This window comes from Jaminaea rosea (assembly GCF_003144245.1).
Source record: "Jaminaea rosea strain MCA 5214 unplaced genomic scaffold BDZ90scaffold_3, whole genome shotgun sequence".
Taxonomy (NCBI): domain Eukaryota; kingdom Fungi; phylum Basidiomycota; class Exobasidiomycetes; order Microstromatales; genus Jaminaea; species Jaminaea rosea.
Window position 1 is genome coordinate 691271 of NW_020289977.1, and position 14267 is coordinate 705537.

Below are 14267 nucleotides of genomic sequence, written 5' to 3' on the forward strand. Positions count from 1 at the left end.
GTTTGGTCGAGATGAGTGGCGCCGACTGCTGCCTAACGATGTCTCTCCACCGAGACAATGCACCATCCAGCCTGGCGCGATCGGGCTACGACAGAGAGAGCATGGCGCTCCCTTAGGGGAGACAAGTAGGTGTGTCGGGCGCCGTAGATTGCTTTGCTTGGCCGCGCGGATGAACAAGAGCGAAAAGGTTGAGAGCTTCACGCCAGCAGGGTGCCGACGCCTGCTCCTGCATCGTCAAGGTTCCCGGGACGATCATCAAGCATCTGGGTCCAAGCAGGCCGATCCCTGCCAAAGTCACCGAACAAAGACGAACAAGACGATGGCCAGCTTTGCTGCCAAGCCCCACCTCTGCGCCTCTTCCTGCAGTCAGCAATGCAAGTCGCGAAGCAGCATCCTGCCGGCCAACCACCCACGCGCCTGTTCCCCTCGTTCCCCTGGCTGTTCGCCTTCGCAAATGCATAACAAGCCCTTGCCCATCTTGCGGCGCCCTCTCTTATCGCATCGCATCGATCGACGACCGAAGTGTGCCGGTCTCATCCTGACTGCCCCTCGGATAGAAAGGGAAGAGGGAGAGGGGAACATCACCACTGGAGTTGCCGTAGTGAAACATGGGTGCGGCAAGCACGAGCTCACGTTTCGACCTCGTCATCAAGGTCACCGAGGTAGACAAGGGCGCTGCTGTGCCTGTACCGAAGTGCAGGGTCGCCTGGAAGAAGAGGGCGAGAGAGGAGAGATTGGGTCTCAGGGCAATGAGGACCCAGGAAGGACAGACAGCCAGCCGGGGGCGGGGCATGGAGATCACCCAAGCGCGAAAACAGCTCCAGGACCTACACAAGATCGCTGCCTATCTGCCTGAGCATCGATTGATTATGTTGATAGCTGTACACTTTGCGTAAATTGGGTAGTATCACCAGAAGCTCTACCCAAGCTCTGTAGCTTCGTTCGTCCCTTTGGGAAGGTTTCCACGTTGCAGCGAGAAGTCATGAACAGGCAATACGTCTGAGCGCTGGCTTTCATCGTGGTCAATGACCATCGCGCCCGTCTCGAATAGTGATCGGATCGTCACCCCCTCACATGCTTGCTCGATTCCCGTCGTTCCTCGGTTGTCAAGGGGGATGGAATCCTTCGAAGTCGCCGGCTGAGCTGGGCTCCTTGTTTCCAAAATTCGCTCGTGGCAGCTCAGTAAGGTTCGACCGGTGAGCGCAGGTAGGTACCAGGGCGCCAGGGCGAAGATGCGAGGAGGAAGTCGGGGCTGGGTGCTGTCTTGCTGCAATGATGCTCCGCTACGTTCCCCGTCTAGTAACGCGATGCCGGAGGCGAGGTGAGGTGAAGTGAGGCGAGTCTCGAGCTGCTTTGCCGCATGAAAGTGGTGTGGTATGGCGACACAGCATCGCAGCGGAGTGGTGTGAGGGGAGCCCTCGCAGGTGTGAGCCAGGGCGCTGCAGGTCTGACGGCACAGACGGCAAAAGGCGGGCGGGGCTGAAACAGGCGGAGCTCATCTTTGGCCTCGCTCCCCTTCCGAAGCATTGAGTCGCAGCTCGCTCACCTACTCCGTGATTGCCATCCGGTCAATGGTGCCGCCTCTGCCCTGCTGTCCACCTCACCACACTACCACCATACCCAGTCTCGTCATCAGCATCATCGACCCGCGCATGATTTCCTCTTCCTTCTTCACTACTATCACGATCACCGCCACCACCACTCGCGTCCGCTAACCCTCGAACACAGCCCCGCCCTTAATCATCTCCCTCTCGGACGGCGCAGCCCTGGAGGCACTTTATTTCTTCCGCCGCTCAATCGATTGCCGCCTGGACCTCGACCTCGATCTCGTCAGGGCAGCGGATCACGAGCTCAGCAATCGCAGGCTCTGACTCTGCTAGCGCTCGACCCTTCGTCCTTCTTCGTCGCAACCAACCACTGCCAACCCGGCTTGTCTCGCAGTCTCCGTTGGTGAAGCTCGCGGGCCGCACCACTTCCAATCCTCTCATTGACCATCCCGCTAGCTCTCCCCGCTCTGCTCTGGTAGGCTGCAAATCCCACTGCTTGGCACCACGAGGTCAAACGTGTCGTGGAAGTCGATGGTCGATCAGCCAAAGAGCGAGCCAGACGTATCCTCTTCATCTCCATCAGCTTCATCACTCTTCCCAACATCTAGCGCACCGATTCCCCCTGCTTTCCCCTCTGCTCCTCAACCTGCACATCATTTCATCTATCCTGCCAGCTATACTCACGTCGCCTATCCTCAACATCCGACAGCTGTCCAGTTTGAGCAGCACACGATGCTTGCCAATCCACACCACGCTGCTTCTGCTCAGCAGCCATGGGCTTATGGCCCTCAAGGCCCCCCTCCTGGTGCTGCTCATCATCATCAACAGCCTGCTGCTCTATCTGGTCACGGCTATGCAATCTCTCCCTTTGCTCGCCCACCCATGCATCCCATGGTTGGTCACTCTATGCACTACATACCATCGGCTTACCATGTCCACAGCGGACCAAGGCATTCGGTCCCCACCGAGTCATGGAGCTACCCTGCAGGCGCATCCGCCTACTCGCACGATCACCAGCACCACCAGCCGCATGCACACCACACTGCGCTCCCACATCACCCTCACGCTTCTGTCAGACAGTCATCGCCAACTCAGCAAGAGCCTACAGTACTGGCAAAGGCGAGCAAGAAGCGATCGCGATCCCCCTCACAGTCCGACAAGACCTCGTCAGCGAAGCGCCCCTCAGGGCCAGAGAAGCGCAATAGCAGCTCAGCAGGCACGGCCAAAGTCGTTGAGAAGGATGGCCAGACAACGACCATCTTTCAATGCCGCGGCTTCGGTGACTGCAACATGACATTCACACGTAGCGAACACTTGGCTAGGCACATCCGCAAACACACTGGCGAGAGGCCTTTTCAATGCCACTGCGGCAAGGCCTTCTCTCGTCTTGACAACTTGCGACAACATGCCCAGACCGTCCACTCTGAGGAGGCCGACCGCAACGAGGCCATGATGCAGGAGTTGACCAATCTGCACGCCCATCTGGCCGCATCGGCTGCTCAAGCTCAGCACGCACAGGCACTCGTTGTTGCCAATCAACAAGGTCACGCCGCAGCGGCGGCGGCAGCAGCAGCAGGGTCATCCGGCTCGCCTTCGACTTCTACCATGCCTCCAGCCGCCAAAAGAACTTCGAAGGTCGGCAAGCCGGGAAGCTTTAGCACGGCAAGCGCGCCATACAGGCTGAATGGAGAAGCGGCGATCGCTAATGGCGCTAGCAACTCTACGCCGGGTTCTGGCGCGGGCGGCGAGGGTGTCAATGGCGCCTCTTCAGGCGATGTTCCTGACGAGCAGCGCATGGCTTCGACGCACCGTGCCTTGCCTTCCGCACAGTTGGCCGACTCGACCACAAGCTACGATCCGTCTGCCTTTCCTGCCTACAACCACGGTCAGATGCAACAACCTCAGCAGGCCATGCCGTATCGCAATGCCGACGGCTCCTTGCCTCCGCATCACTATGGGGCTGCTTCAGACCAGCCGCAAGCCAGCTTGCACGGCTACGGTGTCGGGCCAATGCAGCGCGCCTCATATCCCTTTGACCCTCAGACGGACGCAGCCGCTCAGCACTACCATCCATACTCCCGCTTCGCCAGCTCTCACGGCGGCGAAGAAGGGCAAGTGCAGCAGCAGCAACCGGGCCAATCAGATGCAGAGGCTCACGCAAGGTGGGCACAGATGCAACACCATGGCGGCGGTGAGGCTTCCGCAGCAGCTGTCAGGCCTGACTCTCAGCCCCTCTCTCAACGGCACAACGCGGCCGAGGTATCCCCGACGACGGCATCTGCCCTCCCGCCGCCAGCTCCGCCTTCCGGCCCCTTTGGTCTCTTCAACGAGACGTATACCGGCTTCCAGAGCACCCTCTCTGCCAATCAAGTCCGCACCTCAACGCTAGCCAAGGCTCACCCCATGAGTCCGGGCCTCACTACCACCGGTTCGCAGAGCAGGCCGCTCACGGCTACTGACCGACCCGTTCTGCCACCCTTGTCTGGCAGTCGACCAGGAACGTCGCAAGGCTCCTTTGGCGCTCTTCTACCTCCTCTGTCGCCAACGCAGCTCCCTCCTCTTCGTCCTGGTAGCAGTGCAGGTGCAGGAACGGGGGGCGGCGGAGCGACAGGCTGGTCCTCACGCCCGCCTACGGGCTCCGGCGACCTCGGCAAGGCCTTCCGCTTCCAGCGTCGCTCTTCGATGCTCGACTTGCCGGAAATGAACCTCGGAAGCAGGCCCGTCAGCAGCCAAGGGCGTCACGACGCTGGTGGCTCAAGCGGTAGTGCAGCGATGCCTCCTCCCGAGGGAGCACCGCCTTCTCGAGCTGGGCTAATCAACAGCCGCGGAAGCTTCAGCTTGGCGCCATTCGCGGCTTCGTCGATGTCCTCATTGCAGCAGCAACAGCGCCCACCCTCATCTGACCGTCTTCGTCCCCTCTCCTCGTCAGGGCGATTGGGTCACAATGTCGGTTCTGCTCACGGGAGCTTCGATCCCTTTGGCAGGCGCGCCTCCATCGAGTACTCTCACACACCCATTGCAGGCTGCTCCCCGCCTCCTAGTAGCATCGCTCTTGGCCACCACTCATCGTCAAGCCCTTTCCGGTTCCAGCCTCCCCCTCTCAGCCGTGATGGAGCCAGCAGCAGTCACACTGCTGCAGCCACTTTCTTCAGGGAGCGGCCCCTTAATAGCCACCTTAGCCGCATCCCCTCCGCTGAGGGTGGTACGCCTCGTCGAACTGCTAGATTCGCCGAAGGTGATGAGGAGGAGAGGCAGTCGGCAACTCGCTCTCACAATTTGCAACAGCGTCGCGTCTCTTTGGGCTCAGGTGAGGCGGACAAGGAAGCGGCAGAGGAGCGTCGCCCCACGACGATGGCGTCAAGCAGCTCCTCAAGCGGTGTCGCCGCCCTGATCAAGAAGCGCCCTCTCACCAGCGGGAGTGGCGGTGACGCTTTGACTGCTTTGGGCGCCCCGCCTCGCTTTGGTGCCTCTATTGCCAGGCAGATCATTCAGCAGGCCACAGGCAGCAGTAGGGCCAGCGATAGCGCTGGGAATGGAACGAGTAGTAGTCGCGATGCGGAGGGAGAAAGTGAGGTCGACGAGTCGCCCGCCGTTGAGGAGAGAAAATCCGGGCAGGGAGCAAGGGACGAGGAGGAGGAGGAGGAGGAGGAGGAGGAGGAGGAGGAGGAGAGAAAAAGGCCCGACTCTAGTCGCAGGGTCAGCATTGCCAGCTTGGTTGGCATGGACTGAGATGGAGGTGCGAAGTAGATCACTCGAGCCTCTACTTCTCTCACATGGCCGCCGCTCGTTAGACCGCCACCCACATTTGATCCTCTTTCGGCATTGCTCCGTACATATCAACCATCAGTAAGGCAGCGAGCAAATCTCGTATCATCCACTTTCACTCGTCTCTCTAATCACCATGTCCTTTTCGTTCGATTTTGCTTGATAGCTATGCTACAAAAACTTCCTCGTCGTATCGTGACTAGCATCCTCACTACCTCGCTGACACATCTACATCATCACGTCGCCTTTGCAGTCGCCTCTGCCCTCAACCTCCTAATCAACCTCCCACTCTCCACCCTCACATCGTCGCCCGAGCGAAAGAGCTTCAACTCGCATCCCGGAGGAATCATGGCTTTCGCCTTGATCAGTCTGGTCTGCAGAGCAGGCGAGATGTTCCCTGCAACGGCACTACCAGTTTTCGTTGGAGACGCAGAGCCACTCGGCGATACGCTGGTAGCAGATGGACCAAGAGGAGCAATGCTCTCCAAGTCGAGCGTGTCCCTTCGACTCGGCCCGCGCATCCGAGCCAAGAGGCGGGGGGAGGAAGGGGCACTGTTGCCGCCGGAACTGGTGTAGCTTGCATCATTGGCGGCGGCAGATGAGGGAGTCACGCCGGAGAGCATGACTCCGTCCATTGTCATGGCTCTCTGGTTCGCAGGGCGTTTGGCTTTGACCCAATCCACCGCGGGCTTCAAGGCAGCGCTACTCCTGCTCTTTGGCTCTAACACATCACCTTCCTCCTCTCCCTCCACTCCTCCCCTGCCTCGTCCCGTCGATGCGGCGGCAGTCGCAGTGTAGGGTGAGCTGACGTCCCTCAGATACAATCCCTTCACCTGCCCAGGTCGCTCCTTCGCCAGCTCAGCGTACAGCTCCAGGTCCAACTCTCCAGTGTCTCCAACGAGGAGAAACAAGCTTTTCGGGAAGTCATCCAGAATATTCACAATTGCAGCGCGCTTCCTCGACGAGGCGGGCTGCAACCAAGTGGATAGGAGAGAAGTCTTGGGCGCTGTTGCTGCGGGTGTTGCAGAGGCTGAATCTGACGTGTTGCCATTGGAAGCGCCGGCGGTGTTGGAAGTCGAAGCCTCGACGTCCGAGTTGTACGACTTGAGATGCACATGAGCCCCGTCCGGCATACCAGCTGCGCGTAGAAAGTCTGTTACAGGACGCCAGAGCTCGAGGGGTGCGTTGCTCACGAAGTGAAGGCCATCAATGAGCGGCGAAGACGTCGTTTGTACCTCTTCCTTGGTGTCCATGGTCGCCTCGCTCTCGCCAGCCGCCCCATCAGGTGCGCCCGGCCCCTTGAGCCAGCGATACCACTCCGCCATCCCGGGAACGGCGACCTCGTCGTGGGGCAGGACGAATACTTGACGAAAGACGGATTTGAGGCCCGAGGTGACGAGGGTTTGACGGACCGTGTCATCTACGTCTGAAATGAGACGAATTGAGGGAGTCGCAGGTCGCGCCGGAGCTTCATCATGTGGGAGAGGAGGGCCCCGCCACGCCGGTAGATCGAGGGGGACCCAATCTGTAGCTGGAGCATCTTGCGTGTTGCCTGCCAAAACGGCCCTGCATCTCAATCTACGCAGCTCGTCCCCAAAGACGCCCACGGGACCAATGTTGACCTTGAGTCGAAACATGCCGTGCGCATCGCTTTTCAGCTCCTGAGCGAGAAGCATACGCCAGTCGCCCTCCTTCTCCCCCTCTTGATCGGCGCTGAACCATCCCTCAACCTCCACTCTCACCTCCGATGCCGCAACGCGATAGATCCAAAAGTCTGCAAGTCGCTCGCTCAAGTTGGCAGTGAGGGCGTGGATCTCGTCAAGTGTCCTCTTTGCCCAAAAGTCTGAGCCACCCACCAGCTGTGAGTCGGCTGCTGCTGATGAAGCATCGACGCCGCTGTTGCTCATCGGGGCTGATCGTGTAGAGGCGAGAGAGCTTGAGGAGAGTGGGGTAAGACCGCGCAAGCGTGAGAGACGGGAGGGGGGCACTGCGGTTGACGACTTGGAGGACTCCAGCATAGGACGGAGTGTACGTGTGGGCTCAGGTTGAGGGACCTTGCCTGACTCTGCTGTTGAGGAACGAGTTGGCGGCTCGCGAAAGCTGCCCGGCTGCGAGGATGAAGACGTTGCGGTAGACGCAAGCGTAGACGCATCGGTGGCTGACGAAGACTGGGAGCGCATCGTCTCAGGGGAAGCTGGATAATTGTCTCCTCCTACGGACTCGCGCAAATCAGCTTCCAGATCTTTGGACTGGACACGTAGCTGCGGCAGCGGGCGTCCCTGAGTATGAGGAGGCATAGCAGGCGTCGTAGCCCCCGATCCGCTTCTCGAATCGCTCTCGTCCATCCCCTCCGGTTCATCATGCACCCCGCCTTCTCCATCAATGGGCAGAGCCCCCATCTTCTCTACCAGTTTGCCGATGGTTCTCTCGTCCAGTCGGTCAGCCACCTCCTCGACAATCCTCTCGCTGAGGGGCAGCTTTTCCTTATCGGCTGCCACATGGCCCGCATCAGCTACACTACCCGTGGGTACACCTGGCCAAAAGTTGGCATCATCCGTTGACGAGGGTCGCGGGTGCAGAAGCAACGAAGTCGAGGAAGCGGCGAGTGGTTTGGGTAGGCGGGCAAGCTGTCGTGCCATTAGGGCGAACATTCGCTGTCCCCGTCCAGGGGTAGCTGATTTCCGGCCGACGAAGCCTCGCAGCACGAGATGGAGTTCGTCCTCTGCTGCTGGGTCGTAGTTGGGTGGGCGGGCGAATGTGTAGCCGGGGAGCAGGACAGGGAAGACGCGATCTCGGGAAGGAGGGGAAGAGGAGCGGGTAGCTGCGGCTGAGGAAGAGGAGGAAGATGCTGAGGAACTAGAGGTGGCGATGTTATTGCTGTTGAGGAGCGAAGTGGAAAAGCTGTGCTTCAGAGTCCGAGCTTGAGGACCAGCCTGCTGCTTGAGGTCGGAGGCTCGCTGCTTCACTGTGGTCCAGTAATCACGAGATTGGTTGGCTTTCTCTGCCATGCGGGCTCTTACGTGGTGTCCTGTGATTGACGTGGATGCTGGCGCTGCTGGCATCATCTGCCATGATGACGTCGACGCCGATGCGGTGGATGTATGCTGGGTAGATGGAGTTGGTGCCATGTTGCGAGGCCAGCGAAGCCACCGAGGCATTGGCCAGACGCGAGACTATCTAAGCAAGATGGTGGTTTCGAAAAGGGGAAGCAAGGAGCGGAGGGATCGAAGAGTAAGGAGCGTGCGCTTGCTATGGTTTCTGATGATCCATCGCCGACAGTAGTCGTATGATGAGGTAGATGTAAACGCTGAAGTGTCACATTAGTCGGCCTTGACGCCGACGCCGGGGCCAAGCAAATCAAGACGACTCTGAACTCGGCAGAGGCGGTGAGGGACGGGCGGCAAGAGGCGGCAAGTCGAGGGAGGACGAGACGAGGTGCATCCCTCATCTTCCGCTTTCATCACTCTCGACACAAATCGAAGCCACTCGCTCGCCAGCAATGGCATCCAATCTCGATGATGAGCTACTTGCCCTCGCCGGTGGAGGCGCATCATCCGATGAAGATGAGGCAAAGACGGCGAGTAAGCGCAGGTCAAAGTCGGCCAGCGCTTCCAAGTCGTCTTCCAAGAAGCGCAAGGTCCACAATAGCGACGATGACGATGACGATGAGGCCGATGCACCTGCTTACCCGCTTGAAGGGTTGTACAAGGATGAGGCCGACAAAGCATAGTAAGTTAGCTTCCGGTTGGCAGGCCAGAGGCACCTCTCTGACAACCTTACTCGACCTCAGCGTCGAGTCGCTCCCCTACATCGAACGTGAAGAGCTCATCGCAGGCCGCAGAGATGAGCAAGCCGCTCGGGCACGTAAAGCTCAATTGGCAGGTATGGTAGCAGCGCAGCAAGGACAGGCAAGTCGTACCAAGAAGAAAGCCGCGACAAAGAAGAAGACGCTCCGTCGCAAGAAGCCTGCAGCGGATAGCGACATGGATGAGGGCGACAGCGAAGAGGATGATGAAGACGATGACGAGGATGAAGACGAGGACAGTGACAATGAGGCTACCACATCAGGCAGGAAAGGTGCCCGCGTACGCAAGAGCGTCGGGACGAGCGAGACGCGCAACCGCAAATTGCAGGAGTTGAGCGAGAATCGTAAGAAGAAGGCTGCCAAGTCGCGCGCAAGAGCCGCTGCTCGAGGGGACGACGATGACGACGACGATGACGATGCTGGTGGGCGTCGAGGCCGCAAGGCTTCCACAGACTCAGATGAGGAGAGCGAAGAGTCCTCCGGCTATGTGGATTCGGACGAAGAACGCGGGCTCCGCACTGGTCGTCTCAAGGGTCGTACAGCTCAGCGAAGCCGCCGTACAGCAGACGACGGACCCTTCATACCACCCGATCTCGACGACATCAACCGCGCTCGTATAGGACGAGACAGCATCACTCGTATCATGTACCTCAAAAACTGGGAGGACAAGCTCATCGGCCAATTCGTCCGCGTAAATATGGGCCCACAGCGCGACGAGCGTACAGGCAAGACAGTCCAGCGCTATCGTGCCTACGAGGTCGTGGATTGGAAGAATGGCTCACGCTGGTACAAGGTCGACGAGGGGAAGTACACCAATGTGCTTGTGGTGCTGCAATTTGCCAAGGAAAAGCACGAGCGCGACCTCGCAATTCTGTCCAATTCGCCCATTACGCCCGAAGAGTTCGAAAGGTACGAGCAAGCGGCAAAGGCGGCTCCAAATAGGCCGTCCAAGCGGCAGGTGCTGGATCAGGCAGAGGAGTGGGGGGACTTCATGGATTACGTCTGGACGGAGGCGGATTATGACTTGGTGTTGAAGGCAAAGAAGGAGGCTAGGAGGGCCTACGATGAGCAGGTGGCTGGGCGCAATCCGGGCGCAGCTGGCAGAGCATCGTCACCTTCTACGATCAATGGCAATGGCAGGCCAGCTGCGGGTTCGTCCAACCTCACCGCGGCCGAAGCGGCCGCCAAGTCAGAGAATGAGCTCCTCGCCGACCTTAACGAGCGAAATCGCAAGGCTGATCGACAGCGCATTTTGGAGGCGGAGCGCAAGCAGGCTGAGCAGAGGAGAAAGGCAGCTATGGCGGCTGCTGCGGCGCAGAGGCAGAGGGAGGCCGCGGAGAAGGTCGCAGAGGGAGGGTCTACCAATGGGAGTGGCACAGGAACTCCTGCTTCAACAGCGCCTACGGCCGTCGGGACGAGTGGAGCCAAGAGTAGCGCTGCTGACGGAGACTTCGATCTGGGTGATTTCTGAGGCGATGGAATGGGGAGCAAAGCAAATACGAAGGACCGTCTGTGGAAGTACGGAGCGACGGACAAATCTGACATCTTTCCTCTGCATACTAATGCCACAAATCCACTATCGTCTTCCAATCGTGTCTAAGCCGACGCACCCAGTCGCTTCCGCCTCACGTCAGACCTAGCCCCCTCAATTCCTGCCTTAGTACCCCCTCCTCCACGAACTGCAACACCTCTCTCATCCTCGCCTCGCTCGTCGCCACAGTCGTACGTACATGGACGTCCCTTTGCGGGCTGAGATGATGCTTCGATCGTACAAGGCTGCGGAAGCGTGACTCAAGGAAGTGAAGTGAGAGGTGAAAGGCGGTCGTGGGTAGAAGGGTGCCAGCGGCTGCAGTGTCGCCTCCTTCAGAGTTGCCGTCCCTCGAAGGAGGAGCTTTGCGCTTCCTTGCCTTGATGAAGCGCTCCCACTCTCTTGGCCAAACATCCGCCACGCTCCTACATCCACCCTGTTCCCCACCCCTAGCCGCAGCTTCCACCTTCTTCTTCAGCACATCAGCCTTGTTTAGCAGCACGACCACGACCGTATCCTTCAGGCTGATCGACTCAAGGATCTGCTCTAGGAGCTCGAGTGAGTCGTCGAGGCGATTTGTGCGCGGATCTTCAGAGAGGACCTCGTCATAGGTGGAGAGTGGGGCGAGGAAGAGGATGAGATCTGGGCGGACGTCCAGGGGGTGAGAGGAGGCATGGTGGTGGAGGATAGAGTGAGGTCGCCTGCTTGTTCCTCGAGTGCCGCTCGAGCTGCCGTTGGCCCTTGGTCGAACGCCGTGGCCACGCGATTGATGGAACTGCCTCTCCTCACCCACTCCGCTGGGTCCAGAAAACAGATGTGACCAAGCAGGCCTCTGATTCTTCGCCCCACCAACATCAATAACGCGGTATCGAGCTCCGCGCCCAGGCAGGGTGATCGCCTCGTCGTGAACGCCGAATGTACGCAGGCGAGACTGAAGAATGTCGCTATCGCTGGGTCTGTAGGTGGGGGATGCGATGCGAGCGAGTGAGTCGAGGAAGTAGACAGAGCTGGAGGAAGTGATGCTTTCGCTGCCGTCCACAACCTTGGGGTGTGCTCCACTGGCAGCAGTGCTTGACTGTCCTCTCGCTCCCTGCCCGAGATCGCTGACATCACAATGAAATCTGCCTCCGCTCGCCCGAATCCGCTGCGTGAAGGGTCGGCGCCAGAGGGTGATCACATCATTTACTATGGTCGTAAGGGCCTTCGCTGCTAGGGCCTCGTAGTCTTCACAACTTGTTGTGGTACCCCCGTCTACGCCGGCGTAGCCGTACTCAGCCGGCGACTTTGTGTCGAGGCCGATGCTTCGACCGCTGCTGGCGCTTTTCATACGCCGCAGCTCGAGCGGCGTCGGCAGGGGTGAGCCATTTGGCCCCAGGTACCGCGGTGACGAGTAAGGGATGTGACGGAGCCTTTGCGTTTCGTCTGATTCATTGCTGTGGGCGTTGCTACTGAGGACAGAGAATGACGCCTGCTTGGCAATACGGAGACGCTCCTGCCATCCAGAGCGGAGAAGGAGTTGGCCATCGGCGGAGACTGGACGATTGAGCCAGGGACGAGCCGTGTGTTCAACACTGCTGCGTGAGTGATGAGGGCGGGCCGGACCTTCGGAAGCGTGTTTGTCTCCCTCGAATGCGCCCAAGGTCTTGCGCAGGGGCGCCTCTAGTTCCAAGAATTTGGCGATCGAAGCGCGAAGCCGGTCAAGGTAGGCTAGCTCGCTCCTCACCGCGACACTGGCCTTGACTGGTGAAAGTGCCATCTGAGTGGAGCCAAGCGACTGCGCACCGCTGGCGCTGCCACTGCTGCTCCAAGGCATGTTGTTGACGCCGCAAGCTGCCTTTGACCGCCTTGCCGTTTGTCGATGACGGCTCCTCGGCGCATCCTCATGAGTCACCGCAGCGGCCTTCTCCAGCGCCTGCACCAAGTGATGCTCAAATGCTCGCATCAACAGTCTCACCGCATGCATCACATTCAGCAGCACGATAGCTCTCCACGCCTCCCTCTCGCCATCAAATGCCTGCCGCTTGTAAAGCAATCGCATCTGCTTGAAGACGGTGGTCTTGCCCGCTTCTGCTTGGCCGAGTAGCAGGATAGTGCGTTCTTTGCCTCTTTCGCGCTTGATCTCCGCCGCTTCAAGGCGCAGCTGCTTGTCAATCGCAAGGGATCGATGTCGGGCCGCCAGGTCTAGGGGAGTGCTCGATGCAGTGGCAGTGCGGGACGAGAAGAAGCCGCGAGCTGTCAAGGAGGAGACAGAAGCTGCTGTCGCAGATGACTTTGGCGGGCTGCGATGCGCGAAGGAGAGGGGCGAGGATGCATCTGCTGTCGAGAAAGGAACTTGAGTGCGACTTCTAGCTGGCGATTGCCAGTGGCCCTGGGTACGAGGGGCAGAGGGACTGTCTGTGAGGTAGTCCGCTTCATCTGGCTGGCGTCGTCGCCTGATCCACTCGGCCGGCCTCATGTGTGAGCGTGATATGCGCCTGATTCAGCTATTGACAGGGAAAGGAAGGACGTCAAAGATGCTCGTTTCGTGAGTCATCACATTCAACCGCTTCATCTGACGGCCCTCATTACCAACGGCCCGACCTGTGATGCGCGGCGCTTCTTCATTCTCATGGTCGTCCCTGACCTTGATGTTCCGCCTAGCTGCGTGCCGTCCCTCTGTGATTGGCAAAGCGGCTTCGATGGGAGATGGATGTGATGTGATTGCTGATGTACAAAGCCGCCCTACACGGACAAGCTTATCTGTTGCTCTGAAGACTCAAATCCTCCAGGAGAGACCTTCCTCGTACGGCGAAAGCAGCGCCTCCGGCGGTCCATAGACTCCCCGATGAAGCCACTCACTCAACCGTCTTGCCACCTCCCATGACGGTATTAGCCGGTGGGGTTGGCCTCGTCTCGCCGTACATGGCCATCCCCTGGGCATCCGTGTAGCCAGCCGACGTGCCCGGAGGTGTGATCTCCTCAAGCTTCTCACCGAGCTTCAGCGTCGTCCACTTGACCACTCGCGGGTCCGCACGAAGTCGCGAGGAGAGTTGCGAGAGGACGGGTGGGGATGTGTCGAAGTGCATGAGGAAGTAGCTGGGCGAGCGGCGCAAAGAGGGGAATCAGTCTGTCAGCTTCGATCTCCGGGAAAGATTCGTCCTGCCTCTCGTTGGCCGCACTCACTCTCCCTCGTAATGCCATTGCTGATGTCTTCTTGTCCTCTGTGGGAGTTGCCTGCGTCCCCAATATCTCATTGCCCTGACTGCGCCTCCATGGTCGACTACGAGCCTCGTTGTTGAGCGGACGAGTTCGCGAAAGGGAGCCGTCGATGGCGTGATGGCCGATACGCAGAGGAGTTCGTACAGGCTGAGGACAGAGGGAAGAGTAAGTCAGCCAATGTCAAGGCCAGTGCGATGCGCCACTGCTTGGTCTCTCTGTGCTCACGGCATCGTTGCTTCGGCGTTGGTGATGATAGCAATGGTAGCCTGCAGCTGCAAGCTTTTTGGAACGCCTGGCCATGCGGCCAACAGCAAACCACGTGGCGCACGGACTGGCCGGCCGCATGTCGGGTGGAGCGTCGATGAGGGCGAGAAGATCTCGAGTCGACGTCGAGAGAGCAACTCGAGCTTCCCTCTGTCGCCTA

At 59.3% G+C, this 14267-nt stretch overlaps 6 protein-coding genes across 6 annotated transcripts; 2 read left to right on the forward strand and 4 right to left on the reverse strand.

The window, feature by feature from the left end:
- Positions 1-171: 171 nt before the first annotated feature.
- On the reverse strand, positions 172-911 carry BDZ90DRAFT_230965 (hypothetical protein). The gene has a single exon (XM_025505669.1). The coding sequence runs from the start codon at positions 791-793 to the stop codon at positions 494-496; it is 300 nt and encodes a 99-aa protein (XP_025363577.1). The 5' UTR covers positions 794-911; the 3' UTR covers positions 172-493.
- An 852-nt stretch (positions 912-1763) lies between these two features.
- Positions 1764-3253, forward strand: BDZ90DRAFT_135486 (hypothetical protein). Its single transcript, XM_025503418.1, has 3 exons — positions 1764-1946; positions 2027-2952; positions 3024-3253. Exons 2-3 carry the CDS (start codon positions 2079-2081, stop codon positions 3203-3205), a joined length of 1056 nt encoding a protein of 351 aa, XP_025363578.1. The 5' UTR covers positions 1764-1946; positions 2027-2078; the 3' UTR covers positions 3206-3253.
- Positions 3254-5441: 2188 nt separating this feature from the next.
- BDZ90DRAFT_230968 (hypothetical protein) lies at positions 5442-8618 on the reverse strand. The gene has a single exon (XM_025505670.1). The coding sequence runs from the start codon at positions 8438-8440 to the stop codon at positions 5549-5551; it is 2892 nt and encodes a 963-aa protein (XP_025363579.1). The 5' UTR covers positions 8441-8618; the 3' UTR covers positions 5442-5548.
- A 144-nt stretch (positions 8619-8762) lies between these two features.
- Positions 8763-10793, forward strand: BDZ90DRAFT_278368 (hypothetical protein). The gene is made up of 2 exons (XM_025509081.1): positions 8763-9041; positions 9103-10793. The coding sequence occupies exons 1-2, from the start codon at positions 8812-8814 to the stop codon at positions 10586-10588; spliced, it is 1716 nt and encodes a 571-aa protein (XP_025363580.1). The 5' UTR covers positions 8763-8811; the 3' UTR covers positions 10589-10793.
- BDZ90DRAFT_135559 (hypothetical protein) lies at positions 10666-13356 on the reverse strand. Its single transcript, XM_025503419.1, has one exon. It carries the CDS (start codon positions 13098-13100, stop codon positions 10743-10745), a length of 2358 nt encoding a protein of 785 aa, XP_025363581.1. The 5' UTR covers positions 13101-13356; the 3' UTR covers positions 10666-10742.
- Positions 13290-14105, reverse strand: BDZ90DRAFT_135566 (hypothetical protein). The gene is made up of 3 exons (XM_025503420.1): positions 14069-14105; positions 13808-13990; positions 13290-13720 (listed from the first exon to the last, which is right to left on the reverse strand). The coding sequence occupies exons 1-3, from the start codon at positions 14071-14073 to the stop codon at positions 13480-13482; spliced, it is 429 nt and encodes a 142-aa protein (XP_025363582.1). The 5' UTR covers positions 14074-14105; the 3' UTR covers positions 13290-13479.
- Between the last annotated feature and the right edge of the window lie 162 nt (positions 14106-14267).